Source organism: Pongo abelii, chromosome 20 (genome assembly GCF_028885655.2).
Source record: "Pongo abelii isolate AG06213 chromosome 20, NHGRI_mPonAbe1-v2.0_pri, whole genome shotgun sequence".
Lineage (NCBI taxonomy): Eukaryota > Metazoa > Chordata > Mammalia > Primates > Hominidae > Pongo > Pongo abelii.
The window spans coordinates 11,484,004-11,500,874 of record NC_072005.2 but is presented as its reverse complement, the minus strand read 5'-3'; the positions used below and the strand labels follow the sequence as shown (position 1 = coordinate 11,500,874).

General features: G+C 56.9%; 2 protein-coding genes and 1 pseudogene across 36 annotated transcripts in view; 2 read left to right on the top strand and 1 right to left on the bottom strand.

Moving 5' to 3' along the window:
• ELAVL3 (ELAV like RNA binding protein 3) overlaps positions 1 to 10,014 on the top strand; it is a 29,179-nt gene extending 19,165 nt beyond the window's left edge. For 2 of the 3 annotated variants that reach the window (XM_024236875.3, XM_054539751.2), the window contains exons 4-7: positions 3,883 to 4,036; positions 4,236 to 4,461; positions 5,367 to 5,405; positions 7,634 to 10,014. In XM_024236875.3, the coding sequence (XP_024092643.1) occupies positions 3,883 to 4,036; positions 4,236 to 4,461; positions 5,367 to 5,405; positions 7,634 to 7,985 (771 nt within the window). In that variant the 3' untranslated portion in view covers positions 7,986 to 10,014. The remainder of the gene's footprint in view (positions 1 to 3,882; positions 4,037 to 4,235; positions 4,462 to 5,366; positions 5,406 to 7,633) is intronic. The other variant, XM_024236876.3, reaches the window with a different exon arrangement.
• Positions 8,955 to 10,014, top strand: LOC112130085 (basic proline-rich protein-like; annotated as a pseudogene).
• A 1,538-nt stretch (positions 10,015 to 11,552) lies between these two features.
• PRKCSH (PRKCSH beta subunit of glucosidase II) overlaps positions 11,553 to 16,871 on the bottom strand; it is a 21,332-nt gene continuing 16,013 nt past the window's right edge. For 8 of the 33 annotated variants that reach the window (XM_054539739.2, XM_054539741.2, XM_054539738.2 and 5 more), the window contains 10 exons: positions 16,162 to 16,240; positions 15,351 to 15,437; positions 14,900 to 15,073; positions 14,729 to 14,825; positions 14,211 to 14,280; positions 13,873 to 13,962; positions 13,517 to 13,591; positions 13,330 to 13,429; positions 13,074 to 13,239; positions 11,553 to 11,858 (listed from right to left, as the gene is read on the bottom strand). In XM_054539739.2, the coding sequence (XP_054395714.1) occupies positions 13,090 to 13,239; positions 13,330 to 13,429; positions 13,517 to 13,591; positions 13,873 to 13,962; positions 14,211 to 14,280; positions 14,729 to 14,825; positions 14,900 to 15,073; positions 15,351 to 15,437; positions 16,162 to 16,240 (922 nt within the window). In that variant the 3' untranslated portion in view covers positions 11,553 to 11,858; positions 13,074 to 13,089. Of the gene's footprint in view, positions 13,240 to 13,329; positions 13,430 to 13,516; positions 13,592 to 13,872; positions 13,963 to 14,210; positions 14,281 to 14,728; positions 14,826 to 14,899; positions 15,074 to 15,350; positions 15,438 to 16,161; positions 16,241 to 16,871 lie in introns of all 33 variants that reach the window. The other 25 variants (XM_054539743.2, XM_054539742.2, XM_054539744.2 and 22 more) reach the window with 9 other exon arrangements.

Here is a 16,871-nt window from a genome sequence, read left to right as displayed (position 1 = left end):
TTTTTTCTGGAGAACCCCAGGTGCACAAAATTGCATTAATCAGACCCTGCCCCCCACCATTCACTCTCAAACTGCTTTATCTCTTTTGTTCATTTTTAAATTAGTTATTTCTTTCTCTTTTTTTTGAGACGGAGTCTCGCTCTGTTGCCCAGGCTGGAGTGCAGTGGCGCGATCTCGGCTCACTGTAAGCTCCGCCTCCTGGGTTCACGTCATTCTCCTGCCTCAACCTCCTGAGTAGCTGGGACTACAGGCGCCCACCACCACGCCTGGCTAATTTTTTGTATTTTTGGTAGAGACGGGGTTTCACCGTGTTAGCCAGGATGGTCTCGATCTCCTGACCTCGTGATCTGCCTGCCTCAGCCTCGCAAAATGCTGGGATTACAGGCGTGAGCCACCGTGCCCAGCTTTAATTAGTTATTTCTAACAGAGGCGTACACTCTCACAACTCACTGTCTCAACGCACTGTCCCAAACAAAAGCCAGAAGACAATGACCCTGCCTATCAAGAGGTTAATTAGAAGAAACAGAAAATAGAGGCTGGGCACAAAGGCTCACACCTGTAGTCCCAGCACTTTGGGAGGCCGAGGTGGGAGGATTGCTGGAGCCCGGGGGTCAAGGCTGTGGTGAACCATGATTGCATCACTGTACTCCAGCCTGGGCAACACAGCGAAACCCCATCTCAAAACAAACCCACAAACAAAAACCTCACTTAACAAGAAAAAGAAAGAGGAAAGGAAGGAAGGGAAGGAGGGAGGGAGGAAAAATAGATATGGCAGACATAAGGGGGAGAATTGCTGATGACCACGCCCCAGCCTCTTCCCCAGACCCTGGCGACAGGTCACCCGCTGAGCATTTGAGAGGTGGACTTCCCTACCATGCTTCCAGGACATTGATAAATACACAATGACACAAGGTCACACAATATTCCCTGCTTTGTAAATAGACTTTTCTGTCCCCATTTTACAATACTCACCACTCACCACCATTTCTAGGAAATAAATATACATGTCCATCTTTTTCTCTTTTTTTTTTTAGAGACAGGGTCTTGCTCTGTAGCCCAGGCTGGAGTGCAGTGTCTGTGATCATAGCTCACTACAGCCTCTAACTCCTGGGTTCAAGTGATCCTCCAGCCTCAGCCTCCCGAGTAGCTGGGACCACAGGTGTGTGCCACCACACCCAGCTAATTTTTTTTTTTTTTTTAGAGATTGTGGCGGGGGGGTGGGGGGGTCTTGCTATATTGTCCAGGCTGGTCTCAAACTCCTGGGCTCCCTTGATCCTCCCGCCTTGAACTTCCAGAGCGCTGGGATTATAGGCATGAGCCACTGCACCTGACCCACCATTTTTTTAAACACCTGCAGAGAGTTTCATTATTGGGTTGGACTATTATTAATAATGTGATTTTGGGCCGGGCACTGTGGCTCACGCCTGTAATCCCAGCACTTTGGGAGGCCAAGGCAGGCGGATCACCAGGTCAGGAGATTGAGGCCATCCTGCCTAACATGGTGAAACCCCGTCTCTACCAAAAAATAGAAAAAATTAGCCGGGCATGTTGGCGGGTGCCTGTAGTTCCAGCTACTTGGGAGGCTGAGGCAGGAGAATGGCGTGAGCCCGGGAGGCGGAGCTTGCAGTGAGTCGAGATCGCGCCACTGCACTCCAGCCTGGGCAACAGATCGAGACTCCGTCTCAAAAAAAAAAAATGTGATTCAGATAACAGTGCTAAAATGTGTCTAATTCCTAGTTGGGAGAAGTGCTTTGAGAAACAGTAATGGGGTGGTGGGGGGAGGACGACAGGGAGGATGTTTCAACTGAGACCCGAAGAAAGAGGAGGAAGAGCATTCCAGGCAGAGAGAACAGGCAATGCCAGGGCCCTGAGGCTGAGATGTGCCTGGTGTGTTTGGGAAAAATGGGGGAAGTTCAAGTTGCTGGAACACAGTAATTGGGGCAGAAAGTAGGGGGAGATGAGGGCAAGGATGTGATGGGGAAGAATGTGCAGGGTTTTGCGGTCCAAGGAAAGGACTTTGGCTTTTCTGCTGAGGAAGGTGGGAGCCATAGAGGGTTCTGAGCAGAGTGGGGGATGTGATCTGGCTCAGGTGTTCACAGGCGCCCTCTGGCTGCTATAGGGGGAACAGACAGTGGTGGATGAGAGCAGGGGGACCAGGGTGGAGGCTGCTACACTGGTCCAGGTGATCAGTAGTGAAGGCTGGGCCAGGGTGGGACAGTGGCAGTGGGGTGAAGTGTGTGGATTCTGGATAAGGAGGAAGGTGGAGCCTACAGGATTTACAGTGGGTTGGATGTGCATGTGAAGAACAGGTGTCGAGAACAACCTGAACCTGGGGACATGAGCACTTAGGAGGACAGAGTTGCCATTAGTGAGTTGGGGCAGATTGGAGGCGGGTGGGAGCAGGAGGCACCCATGCTGTGTATGAAGTGCCCTTGACACCCTCATGTGGGGCACCTGAATGCAGGTGCCACCAGGGGTGCAGACTGGGGACATTTGGGAGCTGATGACTAAAGACCTGAGTGTCCCTGGGGGGCCCAGTGTAGCTGGGAAGAGAAGGGGCTAGTGTCTTAGGTCCACGCTCCATAGGCATGGGAAGAGTGGCTGGGTGTGGTGGTGCATGCCTGTAGTCCCAGCTACTTGGGAGGCTGAGGTGGGAGGATGGCTTGAATCCAGGGGTTGGAGGCTGCAGTGCAGTATGATTGCACCTGTGAATAATAACTGCATTCTAGCCTGGGCAACACAGCAAGACTCCATCTTTCAATAAAATAAAAATAGGCCAGGCATGGTGGCTCACACCTGTAATCCCAGCATTTTGGGAGGCTGAGATGAGAGAATTGCTTGAGGCCAGAAGTTCAAGACCAGCCTGGGTAACACAGTGAGATCCTGTTTCTACCAAAAAAAAAATAATAATTAAAGATTAGCTGAGGCCGGGGGAGGTGGCTCACACCTGTAATCCCAGCACTTTGGGAGGCCGAGGTGGGCGGATCATGAGAGCAGGAGTTCGAGACCAGCCTGACCAACATGATGAAACCCTGTCTCTGCTAAAATTACAAAAATTAGGCAACGCGTGGTGGCTCACGCCTGTAATCCCAGGCTCACTTTGGGAGGCCAAGATGAGCGGATCACAAGGTCAAGAGGTCAAGACCATTCTGGCCAACATGGTGAAACCCCATCTCTACTAAAAATACAAAAAAAAAAAAAAAATTAGCTAGGCGTGGTGGTGGCACGCCTGTAGTCCCACCAGTCAGGAGGCTGAGGCAGGAGAATTGCTTGAACCCGGAAAGCGGAGGTTGCAGTGAGCCGAGATGGCACCATTGCACTCCAGCCTGGCAACAGAGCGACACTCCGTCTCAAAAAAAAAAAAAAGGAAAAAGAAAAAAAATGCTGGCCAGGCGTGGTGGTGGGCGCCTGTAGTCTCAGCTACTTGCAGGGCTTAGGCGGGAGGATTGCTTGGGCCCAAGAGGTCAAGGCTGTAGTAAGCTGAGATCACACCACTGCATTCCAGCCTGGGTAAAAAAGTGAGATCCTGTCTTAGAAAAAAAAAAGTTAATGTTTGTTGATGGACTGTCAAGCATGTGATAGTGATGTGAGTCGGGTATTCAAGGATCCCTTTGGGGTCACATGTCACCCCAAGGAGACATGTCCTCCCTAGGTGGCAGGTCCCCATCACTCTATACAGGCAGTGCCAAGTTGTTACAGCCACTGCCATGTCCCCTCTCCCATATCTGACTCAGCCCCACCCATGGTGACAACTCTAGAGATAATTATTGATTGACACATGGATCACTTCTGCCAACTCTGATGGTTTAGATATGGCCTCACTCTCTCCATCTGTGAAATGGGTCTCTGCCTCACCCCTGTCCGTCTGACCCCCTCACCCAGGTGTCCTATGCCAGACCCAGTTCAGCATCCATCCGGGATGCTAACCTGTACGTCAGCGGGCTCCCCAAGACCATGAGCCAGAAAGAGATGGAGCAGCTCTTCTCCCAGTATGGCCGCATCATCACGTCCCGCATCCTGGTGGACCAGGTCACAGGTCAGGCAGTCAAGGAGGGTGCATCTGGTGGGGGCGCTGGGCAAAGGCAGTCAGGTGGGACCAATGTGGAGAAACCGACCAAGACGCCAGGGCATGAAGGACAAGAAAACCGACCAAGATGCCAGGGCAGGGAAGGGAGAAGTAGGGTTACACAGGAGGGGACAGGGTCGTCGTGATGGACATCCCCGCCCCCTGGCAGGTGTCTCTCGGGGTGTGGGATTCATCCGCTTTGACAAGAGGATTGAGGCCGAGGAGGCTATCAAAGGACTGAACGGGCAGAAGCCGCTGGGCGCAGCTGAGCCCATCACAGTCAAGTTCGCGAACAACCCGAGTCAGAAGACAGGGCAGGCGCTGCTCACCCACCTCTACCAGTCATCCGCCCGGCGCTACGCAGGCCCCCTACACCATCAGACACAGCGTTTCCGGTGAGCCCCCTGCCACCCACCCAGATGGCCCCAGGCCGGGTGCCCCCAAGCTTGCAGCCCTCCCTGAACCCCATTCCTGCCGAGGGGAGGGATGCCGGGAGGGTGCGCACACATGGGAGCCAAGGAGCCTATCTGTCAGGTACCAAGGCCAGCAGGCCCTCAATGTGTACTGGCCACGACGATTGGCATTCTTGGTGTTAAAGATTTTGGCATCATCTGACTGGGTTCCAGCTCTGGTGGCCCCTTTCTCTTTCGGGCACGTGGCTGTAGCTCTGTGCCTCAGTTTCCCCATCTGTAATAACACCAAATATTTCATGAGTCTTTGCTGTGTGCTAGACACCCTTATTCTTCTGCAACCCGATGAGAACAGAGCTTGTGTTGTCCCTGTTTTATGGACGGGGACCCTGAGGCACAGAGAGATGTTGGGGTTTGCTCGGCCCAAGCAGCAGAGACTCGAACCCAGGACCTGGAGTCCAAGCTCGTAGCCACTCCAAGGGGAGACAATGGAAGCCCCTTGTGGGCCCCCGGGTGGCCAGAGCAAGTTACCCACCCCCTCAAGTGCTGCGAGAATGTTGGCTGTGGTAGCTACTGTTGCCTTTGTTAGGAGTTATCCTTTCCCCAGGGATCCCAGCGCCTGGGCCCAGAGGGGACCCGCCAGCCAGGAGGGGGAGGATGGATGAGGAGGCCAGTGCAGGCTGGACAGCGGTGGGGCAGGCGAGAGGCGGTGCCTGAGTGACCACGGTTCCGTGCCAGGCAGTGTCTAGCTGGGCGGGCGGGGAGCAGGCAGGCGGGGGCAGGGCTCTGCTGCAGGCCTGTTGGGTGGGGGTGGGGAGGGCAGGCTGACGGTGTCACAGCAGGGGGGCATGACTGGAAGCCACCTCTGACCCCCACCTCTGCCTCCACAGGCTGGACAATTTGCTCAACATGGCCTACGGCGTCAAGAGGTAACAGTGCCCCCGCCCTACTGTCCCCACCCCTCACCATCCATGCCCCTGATGCACCCCTCCCCAGCTCACCCCCAGGGCTGCAGGCTTAGTCTTTTTTGCCTGGGTCTTGGAGTAGCATGGCCATTGAGAGATGTGACATCAAAGCCAGATGTGGTGATTCTCGCCTGTGCTCCCAGTGTTTCGGGAGGCTGAGGGGCAAGGAGCACTTGAGGCCTGGAGTTCGAGATCAGCCTGGGCAACATAGTGAGAGCCTTCTCTACAATTTTTTTTTAAGGATTAGCCTGATATGGTGGTGCATGCCTGCAGTTCAGGCTACTCAGGAGGCTGAGGTGGGAGGATCACTTGAGCCCAGGAGTTGGAGGCTGCCGTGAACTATGATGGTGCCACTGCACTCCAGCCTGGGTGACAGAGCGAGACCTTATCTCCAAAAATTAAAAATTGTGGCTGGGCACGGTGGTTCATGCCTGTAATCCCAGCTATTCAGGAGGCTGAAGCAGGAGAATCGCTTGAACATGGAAGGAGGAGGTTGCAGTGAGCCGAAATCGTGCCACTGCACTCCAGCCTGGGCAACAAGAGCGAAAATCCATCTCAAAAAAAAAAAATTAAAAAATGTAAAAGAAGATCTGTTTCAGTCTAGTGGGGGAGGAGACAGAGAAATGAATGGTGATGAGGGCTGTGAAGTAGAAGGGGTAACAGGGGCCGGGCGTGGTGGCTCATGCCTGTAATCCCAGCACTTTGGGAAGCCGAGGCGGGCGGATCACAAGGTCAGGAGTTCAAGACCAGCCTGGCCAAGATGGTGAAACCCCGTCTCTACTAAAAATACAAAAATTTAGCTGGGCATGGTGGCAGGCACCTGTAATCCCAGCTACTCGGGAGGCTGAGGCAGAGAACTGCTTGAAGCCGGGAGGGGGAGGTTGCAGTGAGCCGAGATCGTGCCACTGCACACCAGCCTGGGCAACAGAGCAAGACTCCGTCTCAAAAAAAAAAGAAGGGGTGACAGAGACCCAGCAGCAGAGACCCCCCAGTCCCATCTGAGGCAACATCCACACAAAAGCAGAGTGGAAAGGGAGTTCCTAGCAGTGGGAACAGTCTGTGCAAAGAGGGCCAGAAGGAGCGAGTAGTTTGTTCCTCGTGCTCAGGATTGAATGGTTCAGGCCCTTGGGTCCTCCCCTCCCAGCTGAGGGGTTTAATCCAAGGGCGGGACTGCCAGTGAGGAATGTGAGTGGAGCCAATTCTGTCCTTTCATTAATTCATTCAACAGACACCTCCCAAGTGCTTACTAGGTGTTGTTCAGGGGCTGGAACAAACTCTTGCAGGGAAGATGAAGTTGATGACAATAAATATATGATTTGAAAAGGAAAGCCGGGTGCAGCGGCTCACACCTGTAATCTCAGCACTTTGGAACTCCAAGGTGGTAGGATTGCTTGAGGCCAGGAGTTCGAGACCAGCCTGGCTAACGCAGCGAGACCCCACCTCTACAAAAAATTTTAAAAATTAGCGGGGCATGGCTGGGTGCGGTGGCTCATGCCTGTAATCCCAGCACTTTGGGAGGTCGAGGAGGGCGGATCACCTGAGGTCAGGAGTTCGAGACCAGCCTGATCAACATGGAGAAACCCCATCTCTACTAAAAATACAAAATTAGCTGGTCGTGGTGGCAGGTGCTACTCGGGAGGCTGAGGCAGGACAATCGCTTGAACCTAGGAGGCAGAGGTTGCAGTGAGCTGAGGTCATTCCACTGCACTCCAGCCTAGGTGACAAAGCAAGACTCCATCTCAGAAAAAAAAAAAAAAAAAAATTAGTGGGGCATGGTGGTGCACCTGTAGTCCCAGCTACTCGGGAGGCCAAGGCAGGAGGAGTGCTTGAGCCTGAGAGTTCGAGACCAGCCTAAGCAACATAGTGAGACTGTGTCTCTACAAATCATAAAAAAAATTAGCTGGGTGTGAGGGCGCTTGCCTATAGTCCCAGCTACTCAGGAGGCTGAGGCGGGAGGATTGCTTGAGCCCAGGAGGTCAAAGCTGCAGTGAGCCATGATTGCACCACTGCACTCCAGCCTGGGTGACAGAGCGAGACCATGTCTCTAAAAGAAAAAAAAAATTGCATTGCAGGGGTCACACCATTCCAAGGTCATGCGTGGCACAGTCAGGGGTCATAAAGGTGTGAAGGGTCACAACGGGGTCGGAAGCATGCGGGGGGTCAGGGCAGAGCCCGCGTGACCCCCAAAGTAGTCCCCTGTCGCTCATCGCCAGGTTCTCGCCGATCGCCATCGACGGTATGAGCGGCCTGGCGGGCGTGGGCCTGTCGGGGGGCGCGGCGGGCGCCGGCTGGTGCATCTTCGTGTACAACCTGTCACCGGAGGCGGACGAGAGCGTGCTGTGGCAGCTGTTCGGGCCTTTTGGGGCAGTCACCAACGTCAAGGTCATCCGTGATTTCACCACCAACAAGTGCAAGGGTTTCGGCTTCGTGACCATGACCAACTATGACGAGGCGGCCATGGCCATCGCCAGCCTGAACGGCTATCGCCTGGGCGAGCGCGTGCTGCAGGTCTCCTTCAAGACCAGCAAACAGCACAAGGCGTGAGCCCACCCCGCCTGCCCTCCCACCCCCTCCCCGGGCAGCAGAGAGAGAGAGAAAGAGAAAGAGAGAGAGAGAGAGAGAGAGAGAGAGAAGGGGCCCAAGAGAGACAGCACAGGCAGCCCCACGGACGACGCGAGGGCCCCACGTCCCTGCGGAAGCCACAGGGTGAGCACTCCGGGGTGGGAGGGTCTGCAGGGAATGGGGGGGTGCCCGGGGATCCCCCGCCCCATCCTCCTGCCCCCACCCCAGGCTGGGCTGTTCACTCTCTCGTCTTGGTTTGGTTCATGGTGAAGGTTTTTGTTTCTTTTTTCAGCTAAAAAGAATGCAGAGATGTGCCCCCACTCCCACCCTCAACCACCCCCGATGGGATGGCTTGGGGGGCTCCAGGGGGTGCCCTCCCAGACCCCCTTGCCCAGGCCTCCCCAGCACCTAGATGGGGCCTGGGGTAGGAGGAACAGGTTTAAAAATCCCCAAAAAAGCGAACAGTGAGGAGGGGTGTGGGCACCCCCGGCTCAGTGCCCCCTGGTGGAATGCGGGGAGCAGGCAGTGGGGCTGGAAGCAGAAACAAAATGAAAAAAAAAGGGGGGGTGGGAGGGGAAGAAAAACTCTATTTTTGTAAAAAGGGAAAAAGACCTCGTGGAGAATTTTTACTGGGGATTCTTGAACTTGAAAAAAAAAACACAAAAAAAGACAAAAAAAAAAAGAAAATATTTTGGCAGGTTATGTTTACCAACTGGGGCGGGGGTGGGGGGGCCCAGGGAGCAGGGCTTAGGGGCTGGCAGCCCACGGGGCCACACAGAGAAACAACCACGCAGACACTCATACCACGGGGACACACGGACAGACGCAGACGGACACAGCGACATGCCCCAGACACGTTAAGGGACTGGTTGGCCAAACTGAGACACGTGGACAGGGATAGACAGAAAGAGACAGAAGTTGGGGCTACGTCCATGTGGACACAGACCACAGATGTGGGCACACAAATCCATCCACCTGGCCACGTGCACACGTGAATGTAGCGATAGATATTTGGACATCAAATTTGGACACCAGGTAACAGAGAAACACAAACACCACCCAGGAACACGCAGACATATGCCCATAGCATTCCACAGGCCCAGGCAGGAGGTCCCACCCCAGACCCCGCCCCAGATGCTCCCTCACCCTCTTGGCCCCCTCGCCCTGGCCCCCAGGTTCTCTGCAGAGATCTCTCCTGGACCCCCAGTGGTCTCCTTGGCGCCCACGAACACAGGCGTGCACACGCAGCGCACATGCATTGAGACACACGATACCTCGTTCCACCTTGGCATCACGGTGGGCTGGAGGCAGCCCCCCCCCACAACACTTGAGGCCAAAGGACACCCCTGTCCCCGGGGCTCAGCCTCCCCCTGGGCCAAGGACTTGGCCCACGCAGCTGAGGGAGAGGCCCAGCCCTGAGCCTCCCCCACCAGGACTGGGCCTCCCCAGCAGCAAGACCCCGGCACTCCCCGCCAGGCCCAGGGTGGGGTGGATGGGCCCAAGGGCCTGGCCCCACACTCCTTTCCCGTCCACTTGTCACCTACCTACCCCCTTTCGGTTTGTTGGGTTTTTCGTCTTTCCAGATTGCAGTGGACACAGCCCCCGATCTTGAGCCCTGGCCCTCGGCTTCTGTCTGGACATTGCATCGCCCTAGTTTTCTTTCTTTAAAAAAAAAAAAATTCCAACAGAAGCCACAGGCCGGAGCCCCTGGGAGCCCTCGCACCGCTCCCCACCCCACTCAGCAGCCCCATCGGAACTGAGAATTGCAAAACCCCGACTTTAGCTATAGTTAAGTTGCCTTCCCCCGGTGTCCCCACGTTTGGTGTCTGGCTATGGCGCCCCCATCTGACTGTCCAGCTCTCTCTCCCCCACCCCTCCCGGTGTTGTTATTAAACGTCTGTGGAGCTTCTGCTGCAAGGAACAAAAAAGAAAAAAAATCAAAAAAGCGACAAAAAAACACAAACAGAAGAGGAAAAAAAAAGCAACAAAAAGAGAAAACACACAGAAGAGATTTAAAAAAAAAAAAAGGAAAAAAAAAAAAAAGACATAAACTGGCACCAGTTAACTTTCTTGTACTTTTTTGCTGAATTTAGCTTCTTGTAGTTTTAACTTATTGCTATGTTAACTATTTATTCTCCTCGTTGCCCTGTAAGGACATCCGTGTATATTTCTGTTACTTCATCCGGTTTGCAAGTTAAAGGAACGACAATGTTCTCTTTGTTTCTTTAAGTTTTGCCGAGACATGGTTATGCCTAATTTATTTATAAAAGGGGAAGTGGAATCATTAAAGTAATAATAATTATTAATAACAGTAATGGTAGCCGAGTGGCACGCGGGGGCATGTGCTCTGCGGGGCAGTCCCCACGGCCAGCGACGTCCAGGTCATCAATGGGATTCTTTTTGCTCTTGTCTTGAGAATTTTTTCAGTCCTATTTAGCTGGTGAAATCCCTAGCTTGTTCTTGATACACGAACCTATTTATTCTTGTGGTTTTAAGTCCTCCCGACCTCTCTCCTCTCGCCTGCAGCAGGGCAGGGACCCCTCTCCCCTGCTGTCTCTTGGGGCTCTCTCCCCTCCGTCCTCTGCATTCGGGAACACGCACGTCCGCGTGGGAAGCTTGCAGCAGGGCGTCCGAGCAATAAGGGCTGGGTTTGTCCCCCACCCTGGGGGGGGCCAGGCTCCAGAGAGGGGGCACCTCCCCACACTCCCCCCACCGAGGCCTAGGCCCCTGCCGCCCCCAAGACTGGGAGGGGACTTCTTTTTCTAAAACACAAAACTCAGCCCAGCCAGGCCCCCTCCCTGGAGGCCAGCCCCTCCCCGCAGGGGGCCAGGCTAGGGCTCCCAGGGGACGGGGACTCGGGTCTTCCACGTCCCTGGGGGGCAGGGGCCAGGCCAGGGGGGAGGGGGCTCAGCCCCTCCACCCCTCCCTTCATCCTGTTATTTATTCGGAAGGTTTCAAATCACGACAGAGTCCATGTTGGAGGTGATAAAAAACTGTAAAAAAAAAAAAAAAAAAAAAAAAAGACAAAACAAAAGACAAAAAAAAAAAAAAAAACCCAACAAGAACACTTCGCGTTGCGTTTAGACTATTTATTACCGGGATCACAGGCCTGGCCGCGGTAACAGACTTTTACATGGAATTGTTTAATTATTTGTACTTTTCATGCCAGAAAATAAAAGTTCAGAATCTTAAGGCCTTGGGTCATCTCTGCACAGCTGCGCGGGGAGCATGCAGGAGCATCCTGTGTAGCAGCGCCCAGGCCCCTGTCCTTCTCTGGGCCTGGGTCTGTCTGCAGCAGGGGCTTTGGCCCCGGGAGGGAACCCTTGGCCTCACACAGAGCACAGATGAGACCCAGGGAGGGTGGGACACGGGCCCGGATGGATGCTCAGACGGAAGTGGTCCAGGGTTCATCCATCTGGTATCTTCAGGAGTGATCCCCAGATGGTGGGGGAGGCCCGGGCAGGATCTGCAGACAGCCGCGTCCCCTGCACGCAACCCCTGCCCACACCCCGGTCCACTTCCCAGCAAAGCGAGGCAGACACAGGCAAGTGTGGGTGGGAGATCACATTTATTGTATTGAGGTCACAGGTCAAGTCATTCACTAGTCCCCACTAGGAGGGGTGGCAGGGACAGGGCTGGGGGTGGTGGGCCCAGGGAGGGCAAGCTCCTTTACCCATCTTTGGAGGCTGTTGGGGCCTGGGAATGTGGACCAGCCCCGCCTGGGCCCCAGAGCAGGGCACGAAGCCCCACAAAGGTCCTGCCGCCCCAGAGGAGGGCAACAGAGCCATAGGCAGGCCCGGACAGAGGGGCAGGTGGACGGCACTGCAGGGGCTGGCTTCATGCCTTCTTGAGGTTCTGGGGCAAGAGAAAGACCAGATTAGAAAGCTGGGGACAGCTGGACATGGTGATGTTTGCCTGTAGTCCCGGCTGCTTGGGAGGCTGAGGTGGGAGGATCATTTGAGGCCAGGAGTTGACCAGCCTGGAGACCTTGTCTATTTTCTCTTTTTTTTTTTTTTGAGAGTCTCGCTCTGTAGCCCAGGCTGGAGAGTGCAGTAGCATGATCTTGGCTCACTCCAACCTCCACCTCCCGGGTTCAAGTGATTCTTGTGCTTCAGCCTCTCGAGCAGCTGGAACTACAGGCACCTACCACCACACTCAGCTAATTTTTTTGTATTTTTAGTAGAGATGGGGTTTCACCATGTTGGTCAGGCTGGTCTCAACCTCCTGACCTCAAGTGATCCGCCTGCCTCAGCCTCCCAAAGTGCTGGGATTACAGATGTGAGCCACCACGCCTGGCCTATTTATTTTCAAAAGTAAAAAAATCTTTTTTTAAAAAGCAGGGGATGGCCAGACACAGTAGCTCATGCCTGTAATCCCAGCACTTTGGGAGGCTGAGGAGGGCGGATCACGAGGTCAGGAGACCAAGACCAACCTGGTTAACACGGTGAAACCCCATCTCTACTAAAAATACAAAAAAATTAGCCAGGCATGGTGGCAGCGCCTGTAGTCCCAATTACTCAGGAGGCTGAGGCAGGAGAATTGCTTGCACCCCCAGGAGGTGGAAGTTGCAGTGAGCCGAGATCGCGCCATGGCATTCCACATTCCAGCCTCGGCAACAAGAGTGAAACTCCATCCAAAAAAAAAAAAAGGCAGGAGATGGCCGGGTGTGGTGGCTCATGCCTGTAATCCCAGCACTTTGGGAGGCTGAGGCAGGTGGATCATCTGAGGTCAGGAGTTCGAGACCATCCAGGCCAACATGGTGAAACCCCATCTCTACTAAAAATACAAAAATTAGCCAGGTGTGGTGGTGCACACCTGTAATCCCAGCTACTTGGGAGGCTGAGGCAGGAGAATTGTTCGAACCCGGGAGGTGGAGGTTGCAGTCAGCTGAGGTCGCATCACTGCACTCCAGCCTGGGCCAAAGAGTGAGACTCCACCTCAAAAAAAAAAAAAAAAAAAAGCAGGGAACACAGGGACACAGGTTGATAGATTGGCCATGTGGGTCCATCTTCCTCAGAGCCCGCCGCCTCCCCTTGCTGGGGCGGGCCGAGACTCCACCTCCCCGCCCACCTCTGCACCCATCCAGCTAGAGCTCGTCATGGTCGTCTTCGGTGGGTGCTTCAGGCGGCGGTGGCTCCGCGCAGGCGGCCGGCGTCATCAGCTCCATGAGGTACTCGCAGCGACTGGGCTCTGTGGTGCTGGTCACCATGGTGTCTTTCCCGCACAGGAGGCGCACCTGGGGATGGGCAGACGGGTGCTCGAGAGGGTTCGGCTGGGCCAGGCCTGGGTCTCCCCGCCCCGGCTCCCCCGCCTTGCAGGCACTCACGGTGGTGGAGCGGTTGGGGCCCTGCCAGCAGCCCGTGCCTTGCTCATACTTCATAGCACTGAACTTGTCGTGGTCGGGGCCAGCCCATGAGCCCCAGGTGCTGTGAGAGACACAGGGTGCTGAGAGCTGGGCCAGTGTCGGGGCACCAGGAGAAGGCAGAGGGAAGGGGCCAGCCCAAGCCACTCACCCGAGGCTGGTGGGAGAGCCCCCGAGTTTGGGTTTCTGCGAGACAAGCTTGAAGGGGCAGAGGCGGTAGACATATCTGTGGAGGACCAGGGCATATGGGCGGGGGGACGCAGGGATCCCAGCCTCCTCCCACAGCCCCTCTCTGCCTCCTCCAGTCCCCACACACAAGGCCCTCCAACTCCAATGACCAATCCTAAGCCTGGCCCCCGGCTCCTGCTCCCACTCAATATGGAGGGCAGCACTCTCGGGCCCCACCCCGCAGATGGTTCCCCAACCATCAGGAAACTGCCGGTGCCACTTCCGGGGCCACCCGCCTCCCGCCCTGCCAGTGGGGGCCCCTGCACTCCTGGGACGCACTCGTTGGTGGTGAGCTCGTAGCACTGGCTGTATAGGTAAGCAAACTCCCCGTTGGGGCCAAAGTCAAAAGAAATCTCTTGCTCCAGGTTCCTGGAAGGGGAGGCGGAGCGGTTAAGGGGCAGCTGGGGACGCCAGTGCCTGACCCAGGACGACAGACACAGGAGGGTCTGGCTGAGCAGTGGTGCCCAGGCTGTCCTCCCTGCCACCTCCCAGGGACCCTCCCTGCAGGGACCAGGCCCAGCCTGTGGTTGCCTCAGTGATTCCCCATCACCAGCTCCCCTGGGAGCCAGGGAGCGGGCACTGTGGGACAGGTGTCCCCGCTCCTCAACCCCCGCTACCTGATGGACTCCTCCATGTCCTTCAGCGACCGCTCGGCCTCCTCGAACTTGTTGCGGGCCTCCTGGGCAGCTGAGGGAGGGGCTGGAGGTCAGAGATGTCCTCACCCCCATCCAGGAGGATGGGGAACGGGGTTCCACGGATGTGGCTGTGTGCTCCCATACCCTCATTTTGCTCTGGCCAAGGACTTCACCCCGACAGCCCTGAGGGCCTCACCAGCTATAGAGCAGCCCCGACTTGCTGCCCAGGCTCCCAGCTCCGGAGCGAATGGGGCCAGGGCCCCTGGGACCCGCCAGGAGTAACGCAAACAAGCTGAGGCCTTTGGGGAGGCAGAACAGCCCCTTGGGGCTGGCGAGGGTGGGACTGGCTTACCCTAGACCCCCTTCCTGGACTCAAGATACTGGGGCTTGTGCTGGCCGAGTCAGAGCAGGGGCTAAGTTCAGGATCTTCCCCCGACCTGTGCCACCACGGCAGGAAACGCTGGGCCCACCCGAGGAGCCTGGCCCCCGCCCACCCTCACCATCGATGAAGGCCTGTGTCTGCTCGTCGTAGGGCGGCATTTTGTCTTCCTCGGCAGGGCTGGCCGGCTGCGGGGGTGACAGTGGCGGTGGGGCCTCCTGGGGAAGGGGCAGGGTCAGTGAGTAGCCCTTCCCCCACCCTCTCTGTCTCCACTTCTCCCCCAAACACGGACCTTGGGCTGCTCCCCCTGCACCTCGGAATCCTCCTCCTCCTCCTCTTCTTCAGCCTCCTCTTCTTCCTCCTCCTCCTCCTCCTCCTCTGTAGGCGGCGAGGGCACTGGTGGCTGCTCCTCCTTGGGCTCCGTCAAGTCAGGGGCAGAAGGTGCTGGAAGGTCGGTGGGCAGTGCCTGGCGGGCGAGCGGCGCGGTCGGTGCTGTGGACTCAGGGTCCACCCACACCCTCAGGCTCACACCACAGCCCAAGGGGCAGCCTCGGTGTCTCTGCCCCTCCTGCGGGGCCTGCAGGAAGGATCGACAGCTGGGGTGGGGGGTCTCGGTGGGGGGTGCTGGGGCCGCCCAGCTGGCCAGGGTGGCCGGGTGCCAGAACCGGAGGCAGCTCCTTTGTGAGGCGGGGTGGGGGCAGTGTGGGGGGAGGACCAAGTCCCCTCCCTTCTCCTCCACTGACCTCGGACCGGTACTTGTCCCTGATGGCAGCCCAGACGCGGTCGTAGAAAGAGGTGGCGTCTGTCTGTGTGTCCCCACTGAGGAGGGCCTGTGTGTGTTGAGGGTGGTGTCAAGATCTAGGCCGCCACGTGTCCCCCTCCTCGGCCACCCCAGGCACCCGGGCTGTGGTGCCAGGCACGGGAGGGCTGGGCCCTGGGCCCTGATGACCAGGCCAGGGCCACGCCAGTGAGGCACTGCGGCCAGGAGGGGGCAGCACAGGCCAGTGGGAGGCGAGGAGGAGGCCGGGGGCTGGAGTGGTTGGGGGCACTGAGACAGAGAGAGAGAGGCAGACGGACAAACAGACGTACAGATGGAGGAAGAGAGAGCCCAGGACCAGAGAGGGCCAGGCCTTCCAAGAGAGAAGCCGAGGCCCAGGCTGCAGATGGACAGGGACAAACCCAGGAGTGGGCAGAGAAGGGAGGCTGGAAGCCGGGGGCCACGGGGAAGGAGGGGGACAGGCAAGGAGACAGACGGGGGAGGAGGGTGTGGGGAGGAGGGGAATAGGGCAGGACAGGGATGGGGGAGGAAGGGGATTGGGTGCTCAAACAGTGGAGAGAGTGGGGACAGGTGCGGGGAAACAGGCTCCAGCCCGACCTGGCTCCATCCCGGGTCCTGCCAGGCGGGAAGTGGCCCTGAGTGGCTGCCAACCCAGCTCACCAAGAGGAGGCATCCCAGGCCAGCAGGGAGCTTTCCTTGGTCCCCCTCCTGTGCCCTGAGGTCACCCTGGGGCAACGCTCCCTAGAAGTCCCCAGCCAAGGGGCAGCCGGGGGTACCTGAGCTTCCGCTTCTGACAACGCCCCATCCCCATCTGTGTCCAGTTCCGGGTGAGTCTGCAGTTCCGTCACCGAGACCCTGCAGGGGCGTGGCAGAAGCAGACTGGAGGGGTGAGGCCCCAATGGCTCTCAGCTGGGGGCACCACGTGGCCCACCTGTTCTTCCCTGCAGGGCCCCACCCTGGAACTTGCTTCAGGACCTCAAGGTGTAGGGGCCTCCCCACCCTCCTGCCCCCTCCTCAGGACTCCATGATCCCAAAGGAGCTCAAAGTAAGGGGTGGGACTGGGAGATACCTGGACCCCCAAATGCCCGATGACCTCTCTACCAACTCACCCAGGTGGCACCTCCTTCCACCCCAGGACCCGGCACATTGAAGCTGCCATCTGCTTTGGTCCCCCACCCAGCAAAGCCCACAACCACCCTTGCACATTCTGCCCATTTGGTACCTCTGAAGCCCCCTGCTCCTTGGCAACCGACATCTCCTAGGCTCCCCGTGTGCCCCTCGGCTCCCAAAAGTCCACCCTCCACCAGGTAACCTAGCAAGCTCAGAGGCACAGCCAGGATTCGAACCCAGGTCTGGCTTTCCCCAGAGAGTAGAGTGGGACTGGGAAAAGCAATCCGATCACTAGATGCCTAGACACACTCCCTGAGGCTGAGGGTCTGTGCCCAGCTCCTGGGGAGAGGGTGGTCCCTCTATCTCCTTACCCAGG